Source organism: Rhinatrema bivittatum, chromosome 4 (genome assembly GCF_901001135.1).
Source record: "Rhinatrema bivittatum chromosome 4, aRhiBiv1.1, whole genome shotgun sequence".
Taxonomy (NCBI): Eukaryota; Metazoa; Chordata; class Amphibia; order Gymnophiona; family Rhinatrematidae; genus Rhinatrema; species Rhinatrema bivittatum.
The window spans coordinates 182,385,196-182,406,675 of NC_042618.1; the positions used below are offsets into that span (position 1 = coordinate 182,385,196).

The 21,480-nt window shown below is 43.4% G+C and overlaps 1 protein-coding gene across 6 annotated transcripts in view; it reads right to left on the minus strand.

Moving 5' to 3' along the window:
- Window positions 1–21,480, minus strand: part of CEP112 (centrosomal protein 112) — a 1,022,051-nt gene that overhangs the window by 432,981 nt on the left and 567,590 nt on the right. For all 6 annotated transcript variants that reach the window (XM_029599329.1, XM_029599330.1, XM_029599331.1 and 3 more), the window contains one exon: window positions 4,716–4,823. In XM_029599329.1, the coding sequence (XP_029455189.1) occupies window positions 4,716–4,823 (108 nt within the window). The remainder of the gene's footprint in view (window positions 1–4,715; window positions 4,824–21,480) is intronic.

Consider the following 21,480-nt stretch of genomic DNA (forward strand, 5'->3'; position numbering starts at 1 on the left):
ATAAAAAGGTAACCCTTGCAATTCATTTACTGACCTTTATTTTTTACTTTATCTCTTGAGATTAGTATCTTACAAAATAAACTTTCATGTTGTCTTAAAGAAAACAATTTACTGGCAGTGCTTTAAAAGAATACTAGTAGACTATTATGACCTAAGATAATGAAAAATCTTACTTTAATTATTTGTTGCTTTTTAATATAGCATACCTATAAACTCTCAGCTTCCATATCACCAACCATTGTGGAAGGAGCACCACAACAATTATTACATGCTTGACTGGCCCATTCATTGTGTGTTATCATGACATCTGTGCCATTACTCAAACACTGATTAGAGAAAAGCATGTGCCATATGGTAGCAAGTATTTCTTCCACCATGGCTCTTCCCAAGGAAGCTAGGGACTTATAAGCATGAGGCTTAGGAATTGTCAGCCATGGAATCAAAGCAGTGCAGACCTCTAAAACGTTCGGCATGATAATTGTAGGCAGCATCTACACAGCAGTGAAATTTCTTGCATGTTCATGGAAATTTCTCGCATGTAACTTTTTAGCAGCCTATACAGCTTCAAGGTTGTGCTTTTGAAATGTTGTACTATACACAAACAACGGGCTCTTTTTTTGTATCAAGCACTTTAAATAAAGTTTCACTGGTATTTTTATAATTTGCTGTTTAATTTAAGTTCTTAAAACAAGGCAAATTATTGTACAATGGGGGAAAATGATAAAAATGCTATAAAATATTTCTCATTTTAGAGGTTTTTTACTTTTTATAATAATATCTACAAACCACTCAGCCTTCAGTATTGAGTTCTGTAATATTACTTGAAAGCTGCAATGAAATTAAAACCCTCTATAAAATCACTATTACAAAAAAGTTCTGTGATAAACTATTAAAGTACAACCCGTGAGTCATTTATTTATCATTTTTTGCACACTGATAGATCACAAATTATGAATCAAATGACATCTTAGCAACAGGAAAATGAAAAACTGGCAGATGATAAAAGGAATGCCTTTGAAATCTTACTGAGGATGTGGTATTATGGTAAAGAATGCTTTCCTAAAAATACAGTGCTCACAAACATCTAACATGAGCCTTATTATATGCAAGGAAAAGTAGAGCTCACCATAAACAAAACCTGAAGTCCAGCAATGCTAAACAGTCAATTAACAGAAAAAGAAACTGAATTTGATCTACTATTATAATATAAAGTTATTTAGAATAACAACTCTTTACCAAACCTAGAAAGGGTATATATACAGTATATGATATTTTTCCCCTCCAAGGAAAGTATTATTCTTTGGAAATGTATTAAACCTAATTACCTAATTTAAGATAGAATTGTGGATAGACAGGTTAGATGGTTTTTAAAAAAAAAAAAAATAAACAAGCAAGCTTTTCCCAAGTGCTGTGAATTTGCTTAAATGGACATTTAATGGATCCATGTTCCTTTTCCAAAAATGGTGATTGCTTTCATTTTTAGAAATTATTATTGTTTAACTGGCAAGAGATGTGGTCTATTTTGGCACTTGATCTTGACATTAACCAGTTAACTCTGCATTACCAGAAATCAATGAAATATACAAGCATGACAGCAGAAGACGACCGTTGCTTATTTAGTCTGCCCAACCTCACCAGCAATTCATTTCAGTTCTATAATCCCTATCTCTCCTTCCAAAATCTCCTGTGCTTATCCCATGCTTTCTTAAATCAGATACTGTCTCCACCACCTCTACTGGGAGCCTGTCCAACTTCCCTCTCTGTAAAGAAGTATTTCCTTAGATTACTTCTGAGACTACCCCCTTTCACCCTCATCCCATCCCAGAGTCTCCTTTCCATTAAAAGAGGCCTGCTTCCTGTGCTTTGATACCTTGGAAGTATTTAAATATTTCTATCATAATCCCCCTATACCAACTTTCCTCTAGGGGCAGGGGTCACCAAACTATGGCCCAAGGATCAGATGTGGCTTTTGTCTGAATTTCATTTAGAGTCCATCAGCAACAGCAGAAGGTGTTCGATCTGGCCTGCAGTGGCAGAGAGAAAGCATTCTGCTACTACAACCAGCTCAGATACTTAAAGTTGGAAGAGCATGTGGCTGCAAATCAGAGTGATATGGATTGGGCATACCGGTGCAAAACTACCATTGATTGACTGAGTTATGCATTGCTGGTATTAGTGCTTCTTGAACAGGTGGAGCCACTGCAGCCAAAGACAGTAAGAGAAGCTGCAGCACAGCCATAAGAAGTATTTAGCAATTCTGAATGGCAGTGCAGCCAACGGGAAGGAAGGCACTGGCAGTTTTAAGCTGTGGGTTCTGAAGGGCTACCAGAGAAAGCCAGGTATGGATGCTAGTTTCTGGAACTCCCAACTACTCTGTCACCTCTTTGGAGCTGTGGGGAAAGGGGCATGAACATCATCCCTTAAGGATGCGCATTTTGGAGGCACAAAACACATAAATCATTGTTTTTGTAACCCAGATATCAAATCAAAGAATCTCTTCCTGGTTTAGCACCTCCAGAGGATGTTTTTGGAGCATACCATGAATCTGGTATATTGAAAAAAAGGGAAATGAGAGAAAAGGAAAAAGGGGAAGGGATAGAGGAAAGTGATGAGAAAGGGGAAGGAAATACGGAGGAAGAGAGAGTGTCTGGGGGTATGTGTAGAAGAGAGAATGCACCACACACAAAAACAACACATCCTGATATCCATTTACCCTTCTCCCTCCCTGCCTCCTACTTCCTTACATGGGCAGATATTGGGAAAATGGAAGGGGGGGGGTGGGGAGGCAGGGGGAAAGGTTGCTGGGGGTGTAGCAGGGTTGCCATCTAGAAACATTATTACTGATGCTATCTTCCACACCCTTGGGAACCTTGCTCTCTGCTTCCCTCTTCCCCAGCATTTTGTCACTGAAAAGTCAAGACATGGCCCTCCCCCCAACCCCCAAATTCTTCAAACAACTCCAAGGAGATCTTTCCCTCCTTCCCCCCCCCAAACTCAGCATACTGCTGTGAAATGCTCTGCTTCAGGAAGAAAAAACTGAGTCCTATTACAATTTAGAAAGCTCTTAAAAATATGTTTCAAAGGGATTTTACAAATTTAAATGGATAGATGATCTTTAAATTTTTAGATTGCTAGATTTTGTCTTCTGTTTTTATTAAATATTAGTGTTTTTTTTATATTTTTATTTTTTATGTGCTGAGAATTTTATCTACATTTATTTATGAAGGTTTATTTGTTAACCGCTCAGAATGGTAGATGGGTAGATTATAAATATTTTAAATAAATACATTTTTTAAATAAAATAAACTCAGCAGAGGACTACTTCTCCCCGCCCTCTTGGTGATATGAAATGTCCTATGTCACCCTTCTGTTGAAAAGTTTGGGGACCTCCCTGTTCTAGGGATACATGTTTAGATCTTTAAGTTTGTCCCCATATACTTTACAATGAAGACCACTGACCATTTGAGCAGCCACTCTCTGGACCAACTCCAACTGATTCATATCCTTTTGAAGATGTGGTCTCCAGAACTGTACACAGTATTCCAAATGAAGTCTCACCAAGGACTATTACAAAGACAATATCACCACCGTGATTTCTGCAGACCATTCCTATCCCTATGAATCTAACCATCTTTCTGGCTTTTGCCACTGCCATCTCAAACTTGTATGGCCATTTTGAGATTATCAGATATGATCACCCTCAGATCCCACTCTTGATTCATGCATTTAATCCCCTATAATGTACTACTCCCTTGTTTTTGCAGCCCAAATGTATGACTCTGTATTATTTTAGCACTAAATCAAAGCTGCCAGACTCTAGACCATTTCTCAATGTAGTCCAATTCAGGTAGCAATTAAGATTAAATATTTTACAGTTGATTTTTGTTATGTTGAAACTTTGCTTTATAATGGCTTAATTTGTATTCTATTGCATTTCTTTTAAATTTTTAATGTATATAAATTGTAAACTCAATAAAAATTCTGAACATAAACATTTTACAGTAGTTTACTGTACAGTGAAAAACCACTCAACATCAAACTGGGTTCTCTCGTATGATTAAGTAACAATAGATAAGTATGTAAACAAAGGAGAGCACAGACATATATTGTAACATTCCATGTGTGCTTTTTATTCCTATGGTTTTTTTTTTTTTGCTTATTTTATTTTATTTTTAGAAAACTTGTCACAGAAGAGATAGTTTTAGGAATGATGGAAAGAGATAAGAAGCCACTTGCAATGAAAAGAGACAGATATTACACAGAGTCAGTTTGCAATGATCTTTTAAAATTAAGTACTTAGCAAAAGCCATAGAGTAAGAGATATTTTTTTCTGTCACGATTTTTGAAAAAAACCAAGAAAAGAAAGCAGGGTTGCCATAGATCTGAGAAAGACAATGTCACTATACATTCTCTGCCTTTATAAAGTCGAAAGATGCTTTCATCTAAGTCGACAAACTATTGATTGGATTTTTATATTTTTCTTGCCTGTTTTATTGTGGTATTCTTTGTAGTGATCAGGAGCAGTGAAAGAGATATACTGAAAGTTAAAGAAGCTTCAGTATAATACATAGAATACGGCTTAGACTATAGAATAGACTTTTGCACTTCAGAATAAAAATCAAATGCATACTAATGTCAAGCTTAAATGATTCTACAGCCTCAGCGAAACCCAGTGCGACAGGGATTACTCTGCCAAAGATCACTAATAGACTGACCTGTTGCTCATATCTTTGCTTGAGCTCATCAATTTGCAAGGCGAACTCCTTGGATTGTTTCTCACGAAGAACTTTTGATTTGAGTAGATCTGCCTCAACTTTTTCCATCTACAAGATTTAAAAAAGAATAATTCATTTTTTAGACATATTACAAATTTTTCCAGACTGATTACTGTCCCAGATACACAATATATGTTACAACTTTAGAACTGATTTTATTTAGTAAATATTTTGTTAAAACGCATGTATCAGTAATGAAGCAGTAAATTGCATTTTGTGTATTTGGCTAAATTCTAAAAACACAAGCTTTAGTATTTGCTGTAAACAAATTTACATTGAAGAGAGTCATCAGTAAACAAATAGAAATTATTTTTACAATATGAATAATCAGCATTAAAGTCAATAAATTTTCTGAAAGAAAAGAAAACCAGTTTCCACCAGATCAAAACTAGACAAACAAAACCCTTTCCAATTCTGATCCAAATATAATCTAATCAAATATGATTCAATTCAAATTGGAGTCCTTGACAATTTATCATGACAGTTAACTTCTACCTCACAAAAAATTCTCAAAGCTAAAAAAATATTTTGACTGGGAATAACAGTCATATTTTGCCCTTTCACAATACCAAATGGCAAAATCAGAACAAGTTTAGTAGAATCCATGTAGAGCCAAATTATTTATTTCATAATTTTTATAAACTGCTTCCCCACTTCGTCAGACTACCCAAAGCAGTGTACAATAAAACATTTCATAATATCAACATGATGCATATAAATAATACAATTATATAAAAAAATACAACTAAATCAAAATCATAAAATCAAACATACATAATACAAATAAAAAGGAAACATCCTGTCATAACCAACAAAACCAAAATCAACTAACTATACTCAAATCTAATTCCATTCTATGGGAAGAATCATCTGTGGTCACTAGTACCATAATGAAAGCATTCTATTAAAAGATATAAGGCCCAGTATGGAACCTTACTAAGAAGTATGTCTCTATAGAAATGTCATGCTATGCAATGTAGGCCAGAGCAGTGTATCATCTATCCACCCTGATGAGAGTTTGCTGTAATCATCCAATTCTGTTCTATATCAGAGAGTAGTTTTTGTAGACTTTTAAACTGGAGTTTGAGAAAACATGTGCTTTCTACCTCCTTTTCCCATTTATGAAATCTGCAGGCTCCAAGTCTTGTGAGGAGCCTAGATATTAGGTGAGTGATTTGCTGCTAACTCATACTCTGTCTTTTGGTAATTTTGTTTTGGAACAACATTTTTGTCCACTCTTCTTTTCCAGAGAGAGTTTGCTCAAGTCCTTGAGAAAAGCAAAATTGCTTACCTTGTAATAGGTGTTATCCCAGGACAGCAGGATGTAGTCCTCACATATGGGTTAAAAAGAAGAAAATAGATGCCTGTAGTGTAGACTTTACAAGTGGAGAGTGGTTTTTTGTGAACGCTTTAAGACGGAGCAGCATAAGAGATCATATGATTTTCTATATGATCACCTTTCATTCTTAGTTTGCACATAACTAATGAACTCAAGAAGATTGATGTAAGCCCCTGAGGCAGCCGTTTTGAAACGGCGAAACTCGGCCAGAGTCGGGCTACCCTTGTGTCTCCTCTCCAATAAAGGATTTATTCTACACTACAGGCATCTATTTTCTTCTTTTTAACCTGACGGCTATCATAGATCGCCTTCCTTTGTGCTTTTTGGGTCCTCACATATGGGTGACATCATTGATGGAGCCCTATTGCGGAAAACTTTCTGTCAAAGTTTCTAGAAACTTTTGACTGGCCCTGTGAGGCCACTGAGCATGCCCAGCATGCCATGATATTCTCTGCCACAGGGGTCTCTCTTCAGTCTCGTATGTAGCAATTATCTTTAACAAAAATAAAATAATAAATGTATCAGACCCAACTCCGCGGGGTGGCGGGTGGGTTTCGTGAGGACTACATCCTGCTGTCCTGGGATAACACCTATTACAAGGTAAGCAATTTTACTTTATCCCAGGACAAGCAGGATGCTAGTCCTCACATATGGGTGATTAGCAAGCTAGAGGCTGAGTCATTTTGTAGTGAAGCAACAGAATGTATTGTTGTTGAAAATGAGGCAGCTGAAGATCACAGCAGATTGGATGTAGAAGGATTTGGGATTAAACTGGAAACAAGTTCTTTAAGACAGATTGTCCGTAGGCTGAATCTTCTCGTCCCTGCTTGTCTAAACAGTAATGAGCAGCAAAGGTGTGAAGTGAACTCCATGTTGCTGCTTTACATATGTCAAGAATTGGCACTGAATGATAGTGTGCTACTGAGGTTGACATTGCTCTTACTGAATGCGCCTTTACTCATCCTTGGAGAGGAAGGCCTGCTTTTTCATAGCAAAACTGTATGCAATCTGCTAACCAGCTCTAAGAGTCCATGTCCCACAAAGGAACCTTCGTTCGGCTAACAAGGCACTACTAACAATCCCTACAGTAAAATCAGCAAAACTAACCCAAGTAAGAGAAAGGGCCTTATCACTGGCTGGGCCCTTTCTATGGAACACAATGCCCACTGAACTCAGATTACAGAGTGACATCAAATCCTTTAAGAAAACCTTAAAGACATGGCTCTTTAAGCAAGCCTTTCCAAAAGAAACAGTGGGGTAGAGAGGGAGAGAGAGAATGAAAAATACAGAAAAACGCAGCTAACAATAAATGGCATCACGATATTATAAATACATAATATGGTAGAGAAATAGACCGAAATAAAGTACCTCAATAAACTTTCCCAGACTAATCCATCACTACCAAAAAATTTAACTTTATTAATGATATTGTAACCGTTTTTAGTTGGCACTTGTTAGAATGTACGATACCTACCTATATATACCTATTTGTGCCTATTTGTAAACCGTTGCGATGGTACATAACTTAGCGACGGTATAGAAAAGTTTTTAAATAAAATAAATAAATAACCAGCTGGATAGAGTATGTTACCCACTGCTTTACCCGGTTTGTTTGGATCATAAGATACAAAGAGTTGAGTGGATTTCCTGTGGACTGCAGTGCGGTCTAAGTAAAATGCTAGCGCACGCTTACAGTCCAAGGTATGTAAGGCTTGTTCTCCTTGGTGTGAATGAGGCCTTGGAAAGAATGTGGGTAAAACTATGGATTGGTTAAAGTGGAATTCCGTAACTACTTTGGGAAGGAATTTTGGATGTGTACGGAGAACCACTCTGTCATGTAAGAATTTTGTGTAGGGTGAGTACGTGACAAGTGCTTGTAACTCACTAACCCTTCTAGCCGATGTAATGGCTATGAGGAAGATAGTCTTCCATGTGAGAAATTTATCATCACAAGAATTCATGGGTTCGAAAGGAGAACCCATGAGTCTTGTAAGACCAGATTCAGGTCCCATTCTGTGACTGGTGGCCGAATTGGTGGTTTAAGTTGAGTTAAACCTCTCATAAATCTGCTGACAAGAGGTTGTATTGATATTGGTGCATCTCCCATCTTGTTATGGTAAGCAGAGATTGCACTTAAATGTACTCTTACAGATGAGGTCTGGAGACCAGAATGTGAAAGATGGCATAAGTAGTCTAATAGAGAAGTTGTAGGGCAGGAGAAGGGATCAATACTCTTTTGCCTGCACCACAAAGTAAATCTTTTCCATTTTGAAGATTAGTTCTTTCGTGTGGAAGGTTTGCGTGAAGCTATAAGCACTTGAGATACATTGGTTGAAAGATTGAGTGGTTGTAAAATCTAGCTTTCAACATCCATGCTGTCAGAGATAGGGATTGAAGGTTGGGATGGTGCAACCGACCCTGATCCTGAGTTATTAGAGTGGGAGCTACACCTAGGCGAATTGGATTCCTGATTGAAAGGTCTAGAAGTGTGGGAAACCATACTTGTCGAGGCCAATACGGGGCTATAAGTATCATGGAGCCCTTGTCCTGTTGTAGCTTCACTAGAGTTTTGGTTATGAGCGGTATCGGAGGATACATGTATAGAAGGCCCGAGTTCCAAGGGCAAGCAAGGGCGTCCTTGGCTAGCTGGTGATTCTGTCTGTATAGAGTGCAGAATTTGTCCACTTTGTGATTCAGGTGTGACACAAAGAGGTCTATTGTTGGTTGTTCCCAGTGTTGAAATATCCTGGTCGCTACTAAGGGATCCAGGGATCATTCGTGTGGATGGAACTGATGACTGAGTCGATCCACCAGTACATTGTGAATGCCTGCCAGATAAGTGGCCCGGAGAAACATTGAGTGTGTTAGTGCCCAGTCCCAAATCTGTGCAGCTTCTTGACAAAGGAGATACGAGCCCGTACCTCCCTGTTTGTTGATGTATCACATGGCTACTGTGTTGTCCGTTTGGATCAGAACAGTCTTGTGTGAAAGGCAGTCCTTGAACGCATGCAGCGCATAACCTATAGCTCGAAGTTCCAGGAAATTGATTGGAAATGTTGCTTCGAGTTTTGTCCAAGTACCCTGGGTTTGGAGATTGTCTATGTGAGCTCCCCAACCCAAGGTGGATGCATCTGTAGTTAAAGTTATCTGTGGGACTGGTTGTTGGAAGGGTAGGCCCTTGCGCAAATTGTCCTTGTTCGCCCACCAAAGTAGAGAGGAACGTAGCTGGTGGGTTACTTGAATTGGAGAGGACAATGGCTGAATGGCTTGGATCCATTGTGATCTTAAAGTCCACTGGTTACTCTCATGGCTAACCTTGCCATAGGAGTGACATGAACTGTGGATGCCATGTGTCCTAGTAAGGTTAGAAACTGATGAGCTGTTGCTTGTTTCTGTGAGTGAATCGAGTTTGCTAGTAGGGAAAGTGTTTCTGTCTGATCCTCGGGTAGAAAAGCCTTTGAGAGGATGGTGTTCAATTCTGCTCCTATGAATTGAAGCAGGTGAGACGGAGTGAGATGGGACTTTTGATAATTAATGAGAAAGCCCATGGAGTGAAGTAGAGTAATTGTTCGACTGAGAGAAGCCAGAGCTCCTTGTTGAGATTGACTTCTGATGAGCCAGTCATCTAAATAGGGAAAGACATGGACACTTTCCTTGTGCAAGTGTGCTGCTATTACTACCAGAAATTTGGTGAATGCTCTGGGAGCAGAGGCAAGTCCGAATGGCAGTACTCTGTATTGGAAATGTTGATGACCCACCATGAAGCGCAGATACTTGCGATGAGGAGGGAATATTGGAATGTGAACGTAAGCGTCTTGAAGATCCAGAGAACAAAGTCAATCTCCTGTTTGAAGAAGTGGAAGCATGGTGCCTAGAGAAACCATCCTGAACTTTTCTTTCTTTAGAAATTTATTGAGATTTCTAAGGTCTAGAATGGGACCTAGGCCTCCGGTTTTCTTTGGAATGAGGAAATAGCGGGAATAGCGTCCTCTGCCCTGCTGAGTCCGGGGCACTGGCTGTACAGCCCTGGCTCTCAGAAGAGTGGATAATTCTACTTGCAATTGGATTATGTGATTTTCTGTTAGCGAAAGAGGTCTCGGAGGACAATCTCTTGGAATTGAGAGGAAACTGAGTTGGTAACCTCGAGATATTATTGCAAGTACCCATTGGTCTGTTGTTATTTGTAACCAATGGTTGTAGAAGGAGGATACTCGGCCTCCTACTGGAAGATCTGGATGAGGACTGAAGAGATGGCTTTGGTCTCTGGGAAAGGTCTCAAAAGCCAGCAGCCGGTCCCGTCTGTGGCGGAGGTTGAGGCCTAGTCGCCCTAGGTTGTCTGGGCTGAGCTCTTTGTTGTGGCCTAGTAGATCTGCCCCTTGATGTTGGAGGGTAATAACGCCTCTGTTGATAGAAGGGCCTTCTAGGTTCTTTTCTTTGAGGCCAACGAGATGACTGTGTAGCTGGATCCTGTGGAATCGATGAAAGTTGTCGCAGGGTTTCTGTGTGCTCTTTCAATTGAGCAACCGCATCTTGCACCTTGGAACCAAAAAGGTTATCACCAAGACATGGGAGATCAACTAATTTTTCCTGGACTTCAGGCCTGAGGTCCGAGGCTTTAAGCCATGCCCAACATCTTGCACTTATTCCAGATGCCACCACTCTGGATGCTGTTTCAAATCCATCATAGGCAGCATGGACTTCGTGCTTGCCAGCCTCAAGTCCTTTGTGAATAATTGCTTGGGCTGCTTCTTGATGTTGCTGTGGTAATGATGGTATAAATTCTTGCATCTGTTTCCACTTCAGAGGAAGTGTCTGTATGCCCATCGTCCCAAGTATCGTATGGATCATCTTGATGAGGAGATATTGGAGAAGATCTAGGTGAACGAGGAAGCCCTGAAGGACCTGGTTGCGGGTCATCGAGGGGTATCCCTTCAGGCTGTTCTTTTTGGGGCTTGGGAGGAAGAGCACAGACTACTTCGTCAAATCTCTTCATTATGAGTTGATATAGTGCTAATTCTGGATGCCCTGGTTTCCCAGGTGTCATTGGCATCGATGGCATCGGGTCCGGTATCGAAGATGGCTTCGGTGTCATCGAGAGTCGTGCCAGTATCACTTTAGGCTGTGGTGCTGGCATCAGTGTAGGCACCAGCATCGGCGGAATCGTCGGCATCGTGTAGGTACTGGCATCGACAGAGTAGTCGGCATTGGTGTAGTCACCAGCTTCGGTGGAATCACCGGCATCGGTTCGGGAACCGGCATCGGTGTAGACACCGGCATTGGCGAAGGCACCAGAATGGACATCTGCTCCTTAAGGGCCTGAAGCACCGCTTGCCAGATGAAATCCGACAATTCCTGCGGAACAGCTGGTGCAGGCAGAGCAGCTGAACGCGGTGGTGGTGGAAGCGTCGATGTTCCTTCCACAGAGCCCTGTGGAGGTTCGGCCACTGGTGTTTCTTCGCGAGGTGAAGGCCCCGGCGTCGAGGATAGTGATGTTTCCTGAAGTTTTGGCCGCTTAGCGGTCAGTTCCTCCAGGAAGAGAAGCGCCGCCGGTATTGATGTGTGTCGATGTCGATGACGGTGTTTCGATCGGTGTTCGACCAATGACCTCGTCGATGCTATCGATGTCGTTGGCAATGGTTGGAGACTCTGGCTGGAGACGATTTTGTCGATGTCGAGGGAGAAGGCAAAAGCTGTAGATGGAATAGATGCTCCATTTTCTCTTGGCGAAGTTTTCTTCCATTCCGAGTAATTTCTGCACATTTAGGGCAGGTTGTGACATCATGTTTGTCCCCCAAACAAAGGACACACTCGAGGTGTGGGTCTGTAATGGACATTGTCCGATTACAGATAGGACATTTTTTAAATCCAGTAGCCATTTCAAATCGACAGCCATCGATGAAATGAGGGAAAAATTATGAGAGAAAATGTTTTTCTTACGTTCGTGGACCCTTGGACCGGTTGGAACAAGGACGGAGTGCTGTAGAAGTTCCACAGCAGGTGTCCCAACCGGGAGGCGGTTTGGGGAACTCGGAGTATGCTGCGATACTGGACTACGGTGGAATCCTATGCGACCAAGGACTCGATACCCAGCGGGAGGACGGACGACGTTGGGCCCCGGTGATGGAAGAGTCTTCACCCTGGAGGCCGGTACTCCCCCGGGAGGAGCCCTTAGGAGTCCGGTCGCTGGGACTTTTGGAGATTCACCCTGGAAGCCGAAGTCCCCCCAGGAGGAGCCCGTAGGGACACGGCTGCTGGGACTTAGGCGACTTCCCTGAAGACTTGAAGATAGTCTGGATGCAGGCACCTCCTGCAGGTCGTGGGTTCCAGACGGCTGGCGCCTCCAGCAGGTTGTAGGTAGTCTCCGCAGAGAAGTAGAAAAAATCCAAAAGCCGGTTCAGGGGTCTGAGTCCAAAGAGCGGTCCACAGCCAATCCCGAGGTCGATGTCCAGAGGGCGATCCAAATCCAGTCCAGGGGTCGAAGTCCAGAGAGCGGTCCGAAGCCAGTCCAAGGTCGGAGTCCAGAAGAATCAATCCAGCAAGCAGGGAAGAGCAGAAGCGGGACGAAGAACCAGAACCAAGGATGAAGCGGAGGAGAGTCAGGAGACAAGCCGGGTCGAACGAAGAGCAATCCAAGAGCGCAGCAACAGCAGACCAGAGTCCAGGAACCTTGTTGTAAGGCACTGGAGAGGTCTAGGTGCAGGGTACTTATACCCTGGGGCGTCTGACGTCATCCTAGGCACTTCCTGTATTTTTCCCGCGCTGGCCCCTTTAAGATACAAGCCCCCGCACGCGCGCCTAGGGGGCGGGGCCAGCGACGGGAGTCGGCAGCGTCTCCGACGCCTCGCAGGAGCCGCGGCAAGCTGCGAGCCAAGCTCCGGGGACCGAGGAGCTCGTCTTGCGGGCCGGACCGGCCTCGAGGTAGGAGGGGGAACCGGGGCACGGCCCGGTCCCGTAACAGTTTTTACTCAAGGAGTAAAAACGAGACTACGATTACTCACCAGCCGGTGGAAACGTGAGAGATCCCTTGGGAGAAAATGAATGAGAAAATAAGTGACTTTTAGTCAGCAAAACACTGTGAGAAAACTCACAAGGCTCCTGCTCCGCGATGCCTACAGCAGCGCGGAAAAACGAAGACTGAAGAAAGACCCCTGTGGCAGAGAATATCATGGCATGCTAGGCATGCTCAGTGGCCTCACAGGGCCAGTCAAAAGTTTCTAGAAACTTTGACAGAAAGTTTTCCGCAATAGGGTTCCATCAATGATGTCACCCATATGTGAGGACTAGCATCCTGCTTGTCCTGGGATAAACCTATAGTCCTCTGAGATAGGTTCTGTATTTTTGCAAGAAAGGAGTTTGTTTTAGTGGCTGGAGGTTGCCTTTTTTGGGAAATCTTCCAGTCTACCTCTGTTTCACTCATCCTGAGAGACTCAGTGCCAATACAGCAGTAATTGTTTGGAGAACTGAGTGCCAATCCAGTGCCAGACTGGGAGGAAAAAAGAATCATCAAGCTATTCACCCAGTGCTCATCCAGTAAAGACAGGAGAGAAGATGTCCACAACATACAACGAGGAGGAGTGGAGAGGTGTTGAATTATAAGATCAAACAGTGGATCCCAAGTATCAATAAGGGGAAAACTCAATAAAAGGGAGGAATCTTGTCAGCTATCATAGGGGCAGCCCTAAAGATCAGAAGGATAGAGGGACCCCAGGGAGAAATCAAGGGACTACTGGATCAGTTACACATTATTGATGCAACCAGAAATAATAGGTGAGGTTTAAAAGCCTGGGGTGCACCAAAACCGGGAGATATGCACTCAAGTTGGATTGTTGCACACTGAGCAGATTTTATAAGCCACCTGTGCACACACATATCTCCCACTGTGCACACAAATAAAAAGTTATCAAAAAGGGATGGGACATGGGCATGTTGGGACCTGGCCAAGAGATGAGAGCATAAATACTTACACGCACTGGCGCACACTGGGATCCCAAGCTGTGTGGATGATGTGTAAGTGTTAAAAAAAAAATTAGGTAAGTCAGCGGGATTTTAAGGGCCAGGGCTAACAGGAGGAAAGGGAGGCTATTAAACTTGGGGGATATGGGAGTCCTATCCCTTAACTGGGCGAAATGGGAACTGTGAAAACAGCAAATGGCAGTGGGCATCCATTGTAAAATTTCCCCAGTTATGCAATAGATATGCGCATGCGTGCGTCCATTTAAAATTGAGTGTACATGTACGCGTGTCCAGGTTATTTTAGAACATACGCAGATATATCATGTATATTATAAAACGGATGCATCTCTGGGTGCAGGCCGATGAACGCACACGTGCCCACGCACCTGCTTAAGAGTTAGCGTTCCTATGTATAATGTGACAAGTTGCTTCTGTTGAAAGATTGATTCAGTAAAGTTTTATGTTAGGACATCAGCGATGAGCAGACTATTATTGGTATACAAAGATACAGCCATAATCAGCACCTTGGGCCTTGGAGGTTAATCCTTCCCCACATCGGACAATTCACACCAGGTTTGGAAGTGAAAGGGTGAGGGAAGTAGTTCTGGTGCCAAATGTGAGCCTCTTATTTATTTATTTATTTGATGAGTTTTATATACCGTTATTCGGTAGAGCCATCATAACGGTTTACAAAGTGAACATTTTTTAACAGTAATGAAACATTATAGCAGAATGAGCATAAACAGAAATAAAACAAGTCAGGTCCAATAATTATCCAACAGTGAGGCCACGGTAGTAGTTACACATATAGGGCCTGATTTTAAAAAGCATTTATATGTTTAAAATTGGGGATTACACATGTAAATGCACTTTGCCTGTTAAATGGGCTTTTGAAAATTGCTACAATATATGCCATCGAATTGTCCATAGGATATTCATGAATAAGTGCATTTTACGCATATAAATGGATTTTTAAAATTGCTATGATAGTATGTTACATTTACACGTATAACTCCTTTCTGATGAATCACCAAAAATATTCTAGAAAAACAATGTGTACGTTTAGCAAAATGTTGCTTGAGTGTTGGCTGCGAGTGAGAGAGCAATAGTTTTCTACTTTGCGATTCTGAGGTGACGCAAAGAGGACTATGTGAGGGTAACCCCAACGTTGGAATATCAAGTCCGCTACTGTGGGGTTGAGAGACCACTCGTGTGGTCGAAAGGTGCGACTCAGCATGTCTGCCAACACATTGTCCACTCCCGGCAAGTAGGTGGCCCTGAGGTACATTGAGAGGGAGAGGGCCTCCGCCCATATCTGCGCAGCCTCCTGACACAGGAGGCGGGAGAATTGATCTGGTGTTTGGCTTCCTCTGGAGACCAAGACCCTTGAGTTTGTAAATTAGCAACGTGTGCTCCCAACAGACGTTGGAGGCATCTGTTGTAAGGGTTATTTGAGGGTCTGGAGCTTGAAAAGGAAGGCCTTGAAGGAAATTGGCCTGATTCTTCCACCAAGCTAGAGGTAGACGAAGTGGGTTGGTTATGTGGACAACAGTTGATAGTGGTTGAGATGACTGAATCCATTGTGACCTTAGAGTCCACTGTAGGATCCTCATGGCGAGACGAGCCATGGGAGTGACGTGTCCTAGCAAGACTAGAAAGTGACGTGCAGTGGAGCGCTGACAAGACTGCAGCTGATGGGTGAGAGAGGAGATGATGAGAGCTCGTTCTCGAGGAAGAAATGCCTTTGCCTTGAGGGTGTCCAAGTCTGCTCCTATTAACGACAGGATTTGCGATGGGACCAAGCTGGACTTTGGATAATTGATGAGAAACCCCAGAGAGATCAGGGTGTGCAAGGTGAGACATAGGGACGTCAAAACAGCTTGCTGTGTGGGAGCCCTGATCAACCAAATGTCGAGGTAGGGGTAGATGTGGACACCTTGAGTTCTGAGGAACGCTGCTGCTACTACTACGAGGCACTTGGTGAAGACTCATGGAGCAGAGGCTAGGCCGAATGGTAGCACTCGATATTGGTAGTGCTTTGGGCCTACAAGGAATCGCAGAAATCTGCAATGAGATGGAGTTATTGCGATATGTGTGTAAGCGTCCTGGAGGTCTAGAGAGCAGAGCCAGTCTCCCCTTTGTAGAAGGGGGAGGAGGGAACCCAAGGTCACCATCTTGAACTTTTCTCTTTGGAGGAACTTGTTTAAGGCCCGAAGATCTAGTATCGGACCAACGCCTCCTGACATTTTTGGGATTAGAAAATACAGAGAGTAGAATCTGAGGCCCTGTTGGGAGTAGGGCACTGGTTCTATTGCTCTGGACTGGAGGAGGAGGGAAATCTCCTGTTCCAGGAGCGGTGAATGGTCTGATGCTCCCCACGTCAGCCAAGGTGGGGAGTCCGGTGGAATGGTGTTGCGACAGTTGCTGCTCGACGCCCTCACTCCGCCCTCTTTACCTCTGTGGCGACTCCCTCCGGGTCTGATGGACGGCTGGCTGCCAAGGCGTCTCCATGCCGTCTCCCTCTGGTGTCCCCGGACCGGCTCGACATTGCAGATCCTCCATGTTGCCTGAAGACTTAGGGTGCGCGTGTGCGCTCTGATTGAAGTACCAGCAAGGGCGCGAACCTCAGGGTTGTCCCCCTGAGATGACATCATCCGCTTCCAATATTTAGAGGTCTCTTATCGCTAACTAACTGAGTTAGCAAGGATTCGCTAAGGACTCGCTTTGGCTATCCAAGCTACTCTGCCTCCTCGGACTTACCAGAGATACCCGCTCCTCGGGTGCCTCGCTCCTTTCTTTACTTTCAGATTACAGATAGGAACCGATACTCGCTCCTCGAAGACCCATGTTCCTGGACACTCTGAAGATTCTCTACTGCCTGGAAGCTATCGCTGCTACAAACAATTGTGAGTTACCATCGCTCTCTCAGAGCTTTCCCTGGAACCAGGTACTCGCTCCTCGAGGGCCTAAACCTTTCCAGCTCCTGAGCTTCCTTGAGACCTTACGTGAGTTTTGTCATCTAGTGCTGTTCATGAACTCTGCCTACTCACTTTCTACAGTTTCTCAACAGCTCAGCCATCCTGGATCGTTGTTCCAGTACCTGAGGGACTACAGCCCTGTCGGGCATATCAGCTCACTACTGCCACATCTGGTGGTTTCAAAAACCTGTTTAATAAAAGAACTAATGTGTGTCTGTCTCCATACTCAAGCCTAGCTGGTGGTCCCTCTCGGGATATCCTCCCAGGGGAGTGGTCATCTGCCACCGGCCCAGGGATCCACCCACTACTATATCAGAATTACAGATTGCTACTCTCAGCTCTACACAGAGCTTTCGTAACAAGATTGCTAACTCCTTCCTCTTCAGGAGCCCGCAGTCTAACTAACATCAGATTCCTAACAATTGCTACTCCTATCTGATTGCTCCGCCCATCAGGCATTAGATCTACAACAGACTGCTAACTCTAGCAACTCGTAGCATCAGATCCATAACAAATGGCAAGAAAGTTGAGATGATAACCTTGAGTTATTATGGTGGGCACCCACTGGTCTGTGGTGACTGAGTGCCAGAAGTGGCTGAAGTGGCACAAGGCCTCCCACTGGTACATGCTTTCTAGAAAAAAGTCAAAAACCTCCCACTGGTACATGCTCTCTAGAAAAAAGTCAAAAACCAGATGCTGGACCTGGTTGAGGAGTTGTTTGCGGCTTTTGCCTGCGAGGTTGCCTGGACTGGCCTTTCTGATAAGGCTTAGTAGAGCAACCTTTGGACAGAGGAGGATAAGATTTCCTTTAGCGGTAAAAGGATTTCTTGGGCTCCTTTCTGAATGTTTGCTTAGCAGGATATTCAGAAGGTAGCAAGGAGAGTTGGCGAAGAGTCTCATGGTGATCCTTGAGTTGCGTCACTGTCTTTTGTATTTGCTCACTAAAAGGATTATCTCCAGTGCAAGGCAAATCAGAGAGTCTATCCTGGACCTCAGGCCATAGGTTGGACGACTTTAGCCAGGCCCATTGCCTTGCAGAAATGGCTGTTGCTGAAACCCTAGAAGCGGTGTCAAAAACGTCATAGGCAGATCTTATCTCGTGCTTACCCGCTTCTAAACCCTTTTGAGCTAGGGCGTGTAATTGGTCTTGAGACTGTTGAGGTAGGGACTCAGCAAAGTCCTATATTTGTTTAAAGAGGACCCTATTGTACTGGGTCATATAAAGCTGATAAGAGGCGATGCGGGATATAAGCATAGTCCCTTGAAAGATACGACGACCTATAGCATCCAGGAATTTTTGTTCCTTTCCTGGAGGATAGGAAGAATGAGGCTTGGATCTTTGGGCTTTCTTTTGGGCTGACTCAACAACCACTGAATGGTGGTCCAATTGGGATTTCTGGAAACCAGGAGTTGACTGGACTAGGTATGTAGTGTCAGCTTTCCAACTGACTGGAGCCACAGAACCAGGATGTTCCCAATTTCTTTTGAGAAGATCCAGGAGGACATCATGGATGGGAATAGATGTTAGTTCTTTAGGAGCATCTAAAAATTGAAGAAGCTCCATCATCTGATGTATATCGTCCTGTTCTGTCTGAAGTTGAAAAGGAACCACCTTCAGCCATTTCCTTCACAAAATTAATGAAGGACAAGTCCTCTGGCGGAGAATGCTTCCTGCTTTCAGCAGGAGAGGGTGGCGATGGCAAGTCATCGGTATCCTGGGATGAATCGTCAGTCCAGGTATCGTAGGGATCATCTCCAGCACCCCCAGTATCCTTGGAGGGACGAAAAATTGGTATATCTGAAGGTCCCGGGCGAGGCACCGAAGGCATCGATGGTGGCACCGATGGTGGCATCAAGGGCATCGATGGATGGGATGGTGGCACAGATGGAAACAAAGATGCAATCGGTGAAACCAATGATCTAGGCATCGGAAGGACTCCCTATGGCGTAAGGAATGGTGTTTCTCCTTCGTCTGCCGATGAAAGAGGAATCGGGGAGGAAGGCACCGGGTCCACTGGAGTCGTCGGATCCCTCGGAGGAAAAGCAGCGATCAGCGCTTCCATTCTCGTAACGGTGCTAGCGCTACTGGAATGGGATCGGCTACCGGTTCAGGCATCGGAACCAGTATCGGCGTCGATGGAACCTTGAAGCCTTTCATCGCTCCTCCGATGGCCTCCTGAATCATCTGATCCAGTTCCTCCCGGAAACCTGGAGCATGGAGCCCCGATGCCGGAGGAGGCGAAGGTGTAGCCGGAGGGACCACCATTGGAGGTGAAATCGCGGCTCCTATCACCGGTCCCGGTGAAGGTTGCATTGGTGACCCTGAACCAGATAGGGATGGTGCCTTTTCTGGATGGGCTTTCTTTGATGGCGGTTCAGACAATGAGGACGTCGAGGCCTTGCCTGCGTCAACAGTCTGAGACCTGCGATGTCGATGCCGATGCTTTTCTCGATGGTCACCTCTGTCCTTTTCGTGAGGGGGAACAGAGGGTGTCGATGGCCATGGGGTCGTCGATGCTGGTCGAACACCGGCCGTTGCCCAATGATGGTGCGACGTAGACTGTGTCAGTTCAGATGACGTCGATGCTATGGACGGAGTCTGGGTTTTTGACTGAAAGAGAAGTTCCATTTTCTCCATTCTAGCCTTGCGACCTTTACGTGTCATAAGGGCACATTTGGTGCAAGTAAGGACATCGTGCTCGCTACCCAGACACATTACACATACCTGGTGAGGGTCAGTAATGGACATTGTGCGGGTGCAGTCTGGGCATCGATGAAACCCCGACGCCATGGCCTATGAAAAAATTTAGCCGTGGTGCAGTAGACGGCCAGTAGGCCGTGAAGGCCAAACTCGACAGGAATCGACCGGAATCGGGTAAAAAACTTACTGGACAACCACGGACGTAAAAATAAAAGCGGGGGACCCCTGTGGGGTAGAAAGTTGTATAGTAATTCCGTGAGGAAAATTCCTGTCAGGAATCTCTGTGGAGTTCCTTAAGCCGTGTGGCTACTGCTGCACGGAAAAAAGAAGACTGAAGGGGATCCCTGCTGGTTGCAGGGTTAGTGCCATCCTGGGCAGGCCTAGTAGGTGCCAGTCAAAGTTCTAGAAACTTTGACAAAAGTGTTCCGTGATTGGGCTCCATCCTGTGATGTCACCCATATGTGAGGACTACCATCCTGCTTGACCTGTGAGAAATCAAGAAAACCAGCTTTCCAGAAGATGGATCTTCGCACATCATTTCCTAAGTATTTAGTGAACCTAGCAGCACATTATGAGACTGAATTCCTCTCTTCTGGTTTGTTCATTAGTAGCAACATTAACTAACAAAGATATATTCTAGAATAGCAATTAGGAAATTAGGACCTTTAGATAGGTAGCTTTCTGGCAGGTAATAATTGCTATGATTTTGTGACTTTGGAAAAATCCTCTTAACAGGCCATTAAAATCCAGGAAATACCTGGAATTGCTAATTAAAAAAATATATTAAATTAACAAGATGAGGGTAATTTTCAAAGCCATTTTCGCAGGTAAAAAAGTGCTTTAACTGTAGAAATGACCTTTTATAAAGCTGCCTGTCTGCTATGCAGGTAAATTTCTGCAAGTGCATTCTGTATGCATGTAAGTGTAATCGCAATGAACAGAAGCGTTGTCACGGCAGGATTGGGAGGGCTTTGCAAATACACACTCACTTTTGCATTTTCAACAGTAAATTTTCCTGACAAACTCTACACACAAATTATCTGGTGTAATTGTGTGCAGGTAGTTTTGGTCAGATAATTTTCAAAGGGAAAGTGCATGCAAACTTTCCTTTTCAAAACTAATGAAAAGTATAAGGGTAATTTGTTTTCAAATTTATGCAGGCTGTTGTAAAATTACTACCGATATGCAATCATGTACAAGGATAAAACATATTCTATACATTCATTACTAAGTCTTCATGTTTTCGCACACACATCTCAACAACATACAGACAGATATATATGATAAATAACACACAAAATATAGTATCTTACTTACAAAATCAAGTAACCATTAGAAGTCAAAGCCTTGTTTCAAATTCTTTTAAATGGATAATTATTATGGAGGGGCAGTATTTAGGTCATCATTTCTCCTCTTCTCAATATAATATGCATATTTTTCAAAACCATATTTTCATCTTTCCTTTATTTAAGTAAACATATGATATATATATATATTAACTCCCTATTGTTTAAATCAGCAAAGAAAACAGTTAACCTAGAATATACAAAAGACACAGTCAGTGAAGAATGCCACAGGATAATCTCCCATAGCAGAAAAGTATGGCACAAAATACTTAGGCTACATCTGTTACCCATCTAATGGACATTATCTGGCTTCTAATATCCAAAAGCTTAAAAATAAAATGCAGCTGGACAGTAATATTGCAAAACAAATTTTATAGGCTTAGAAATC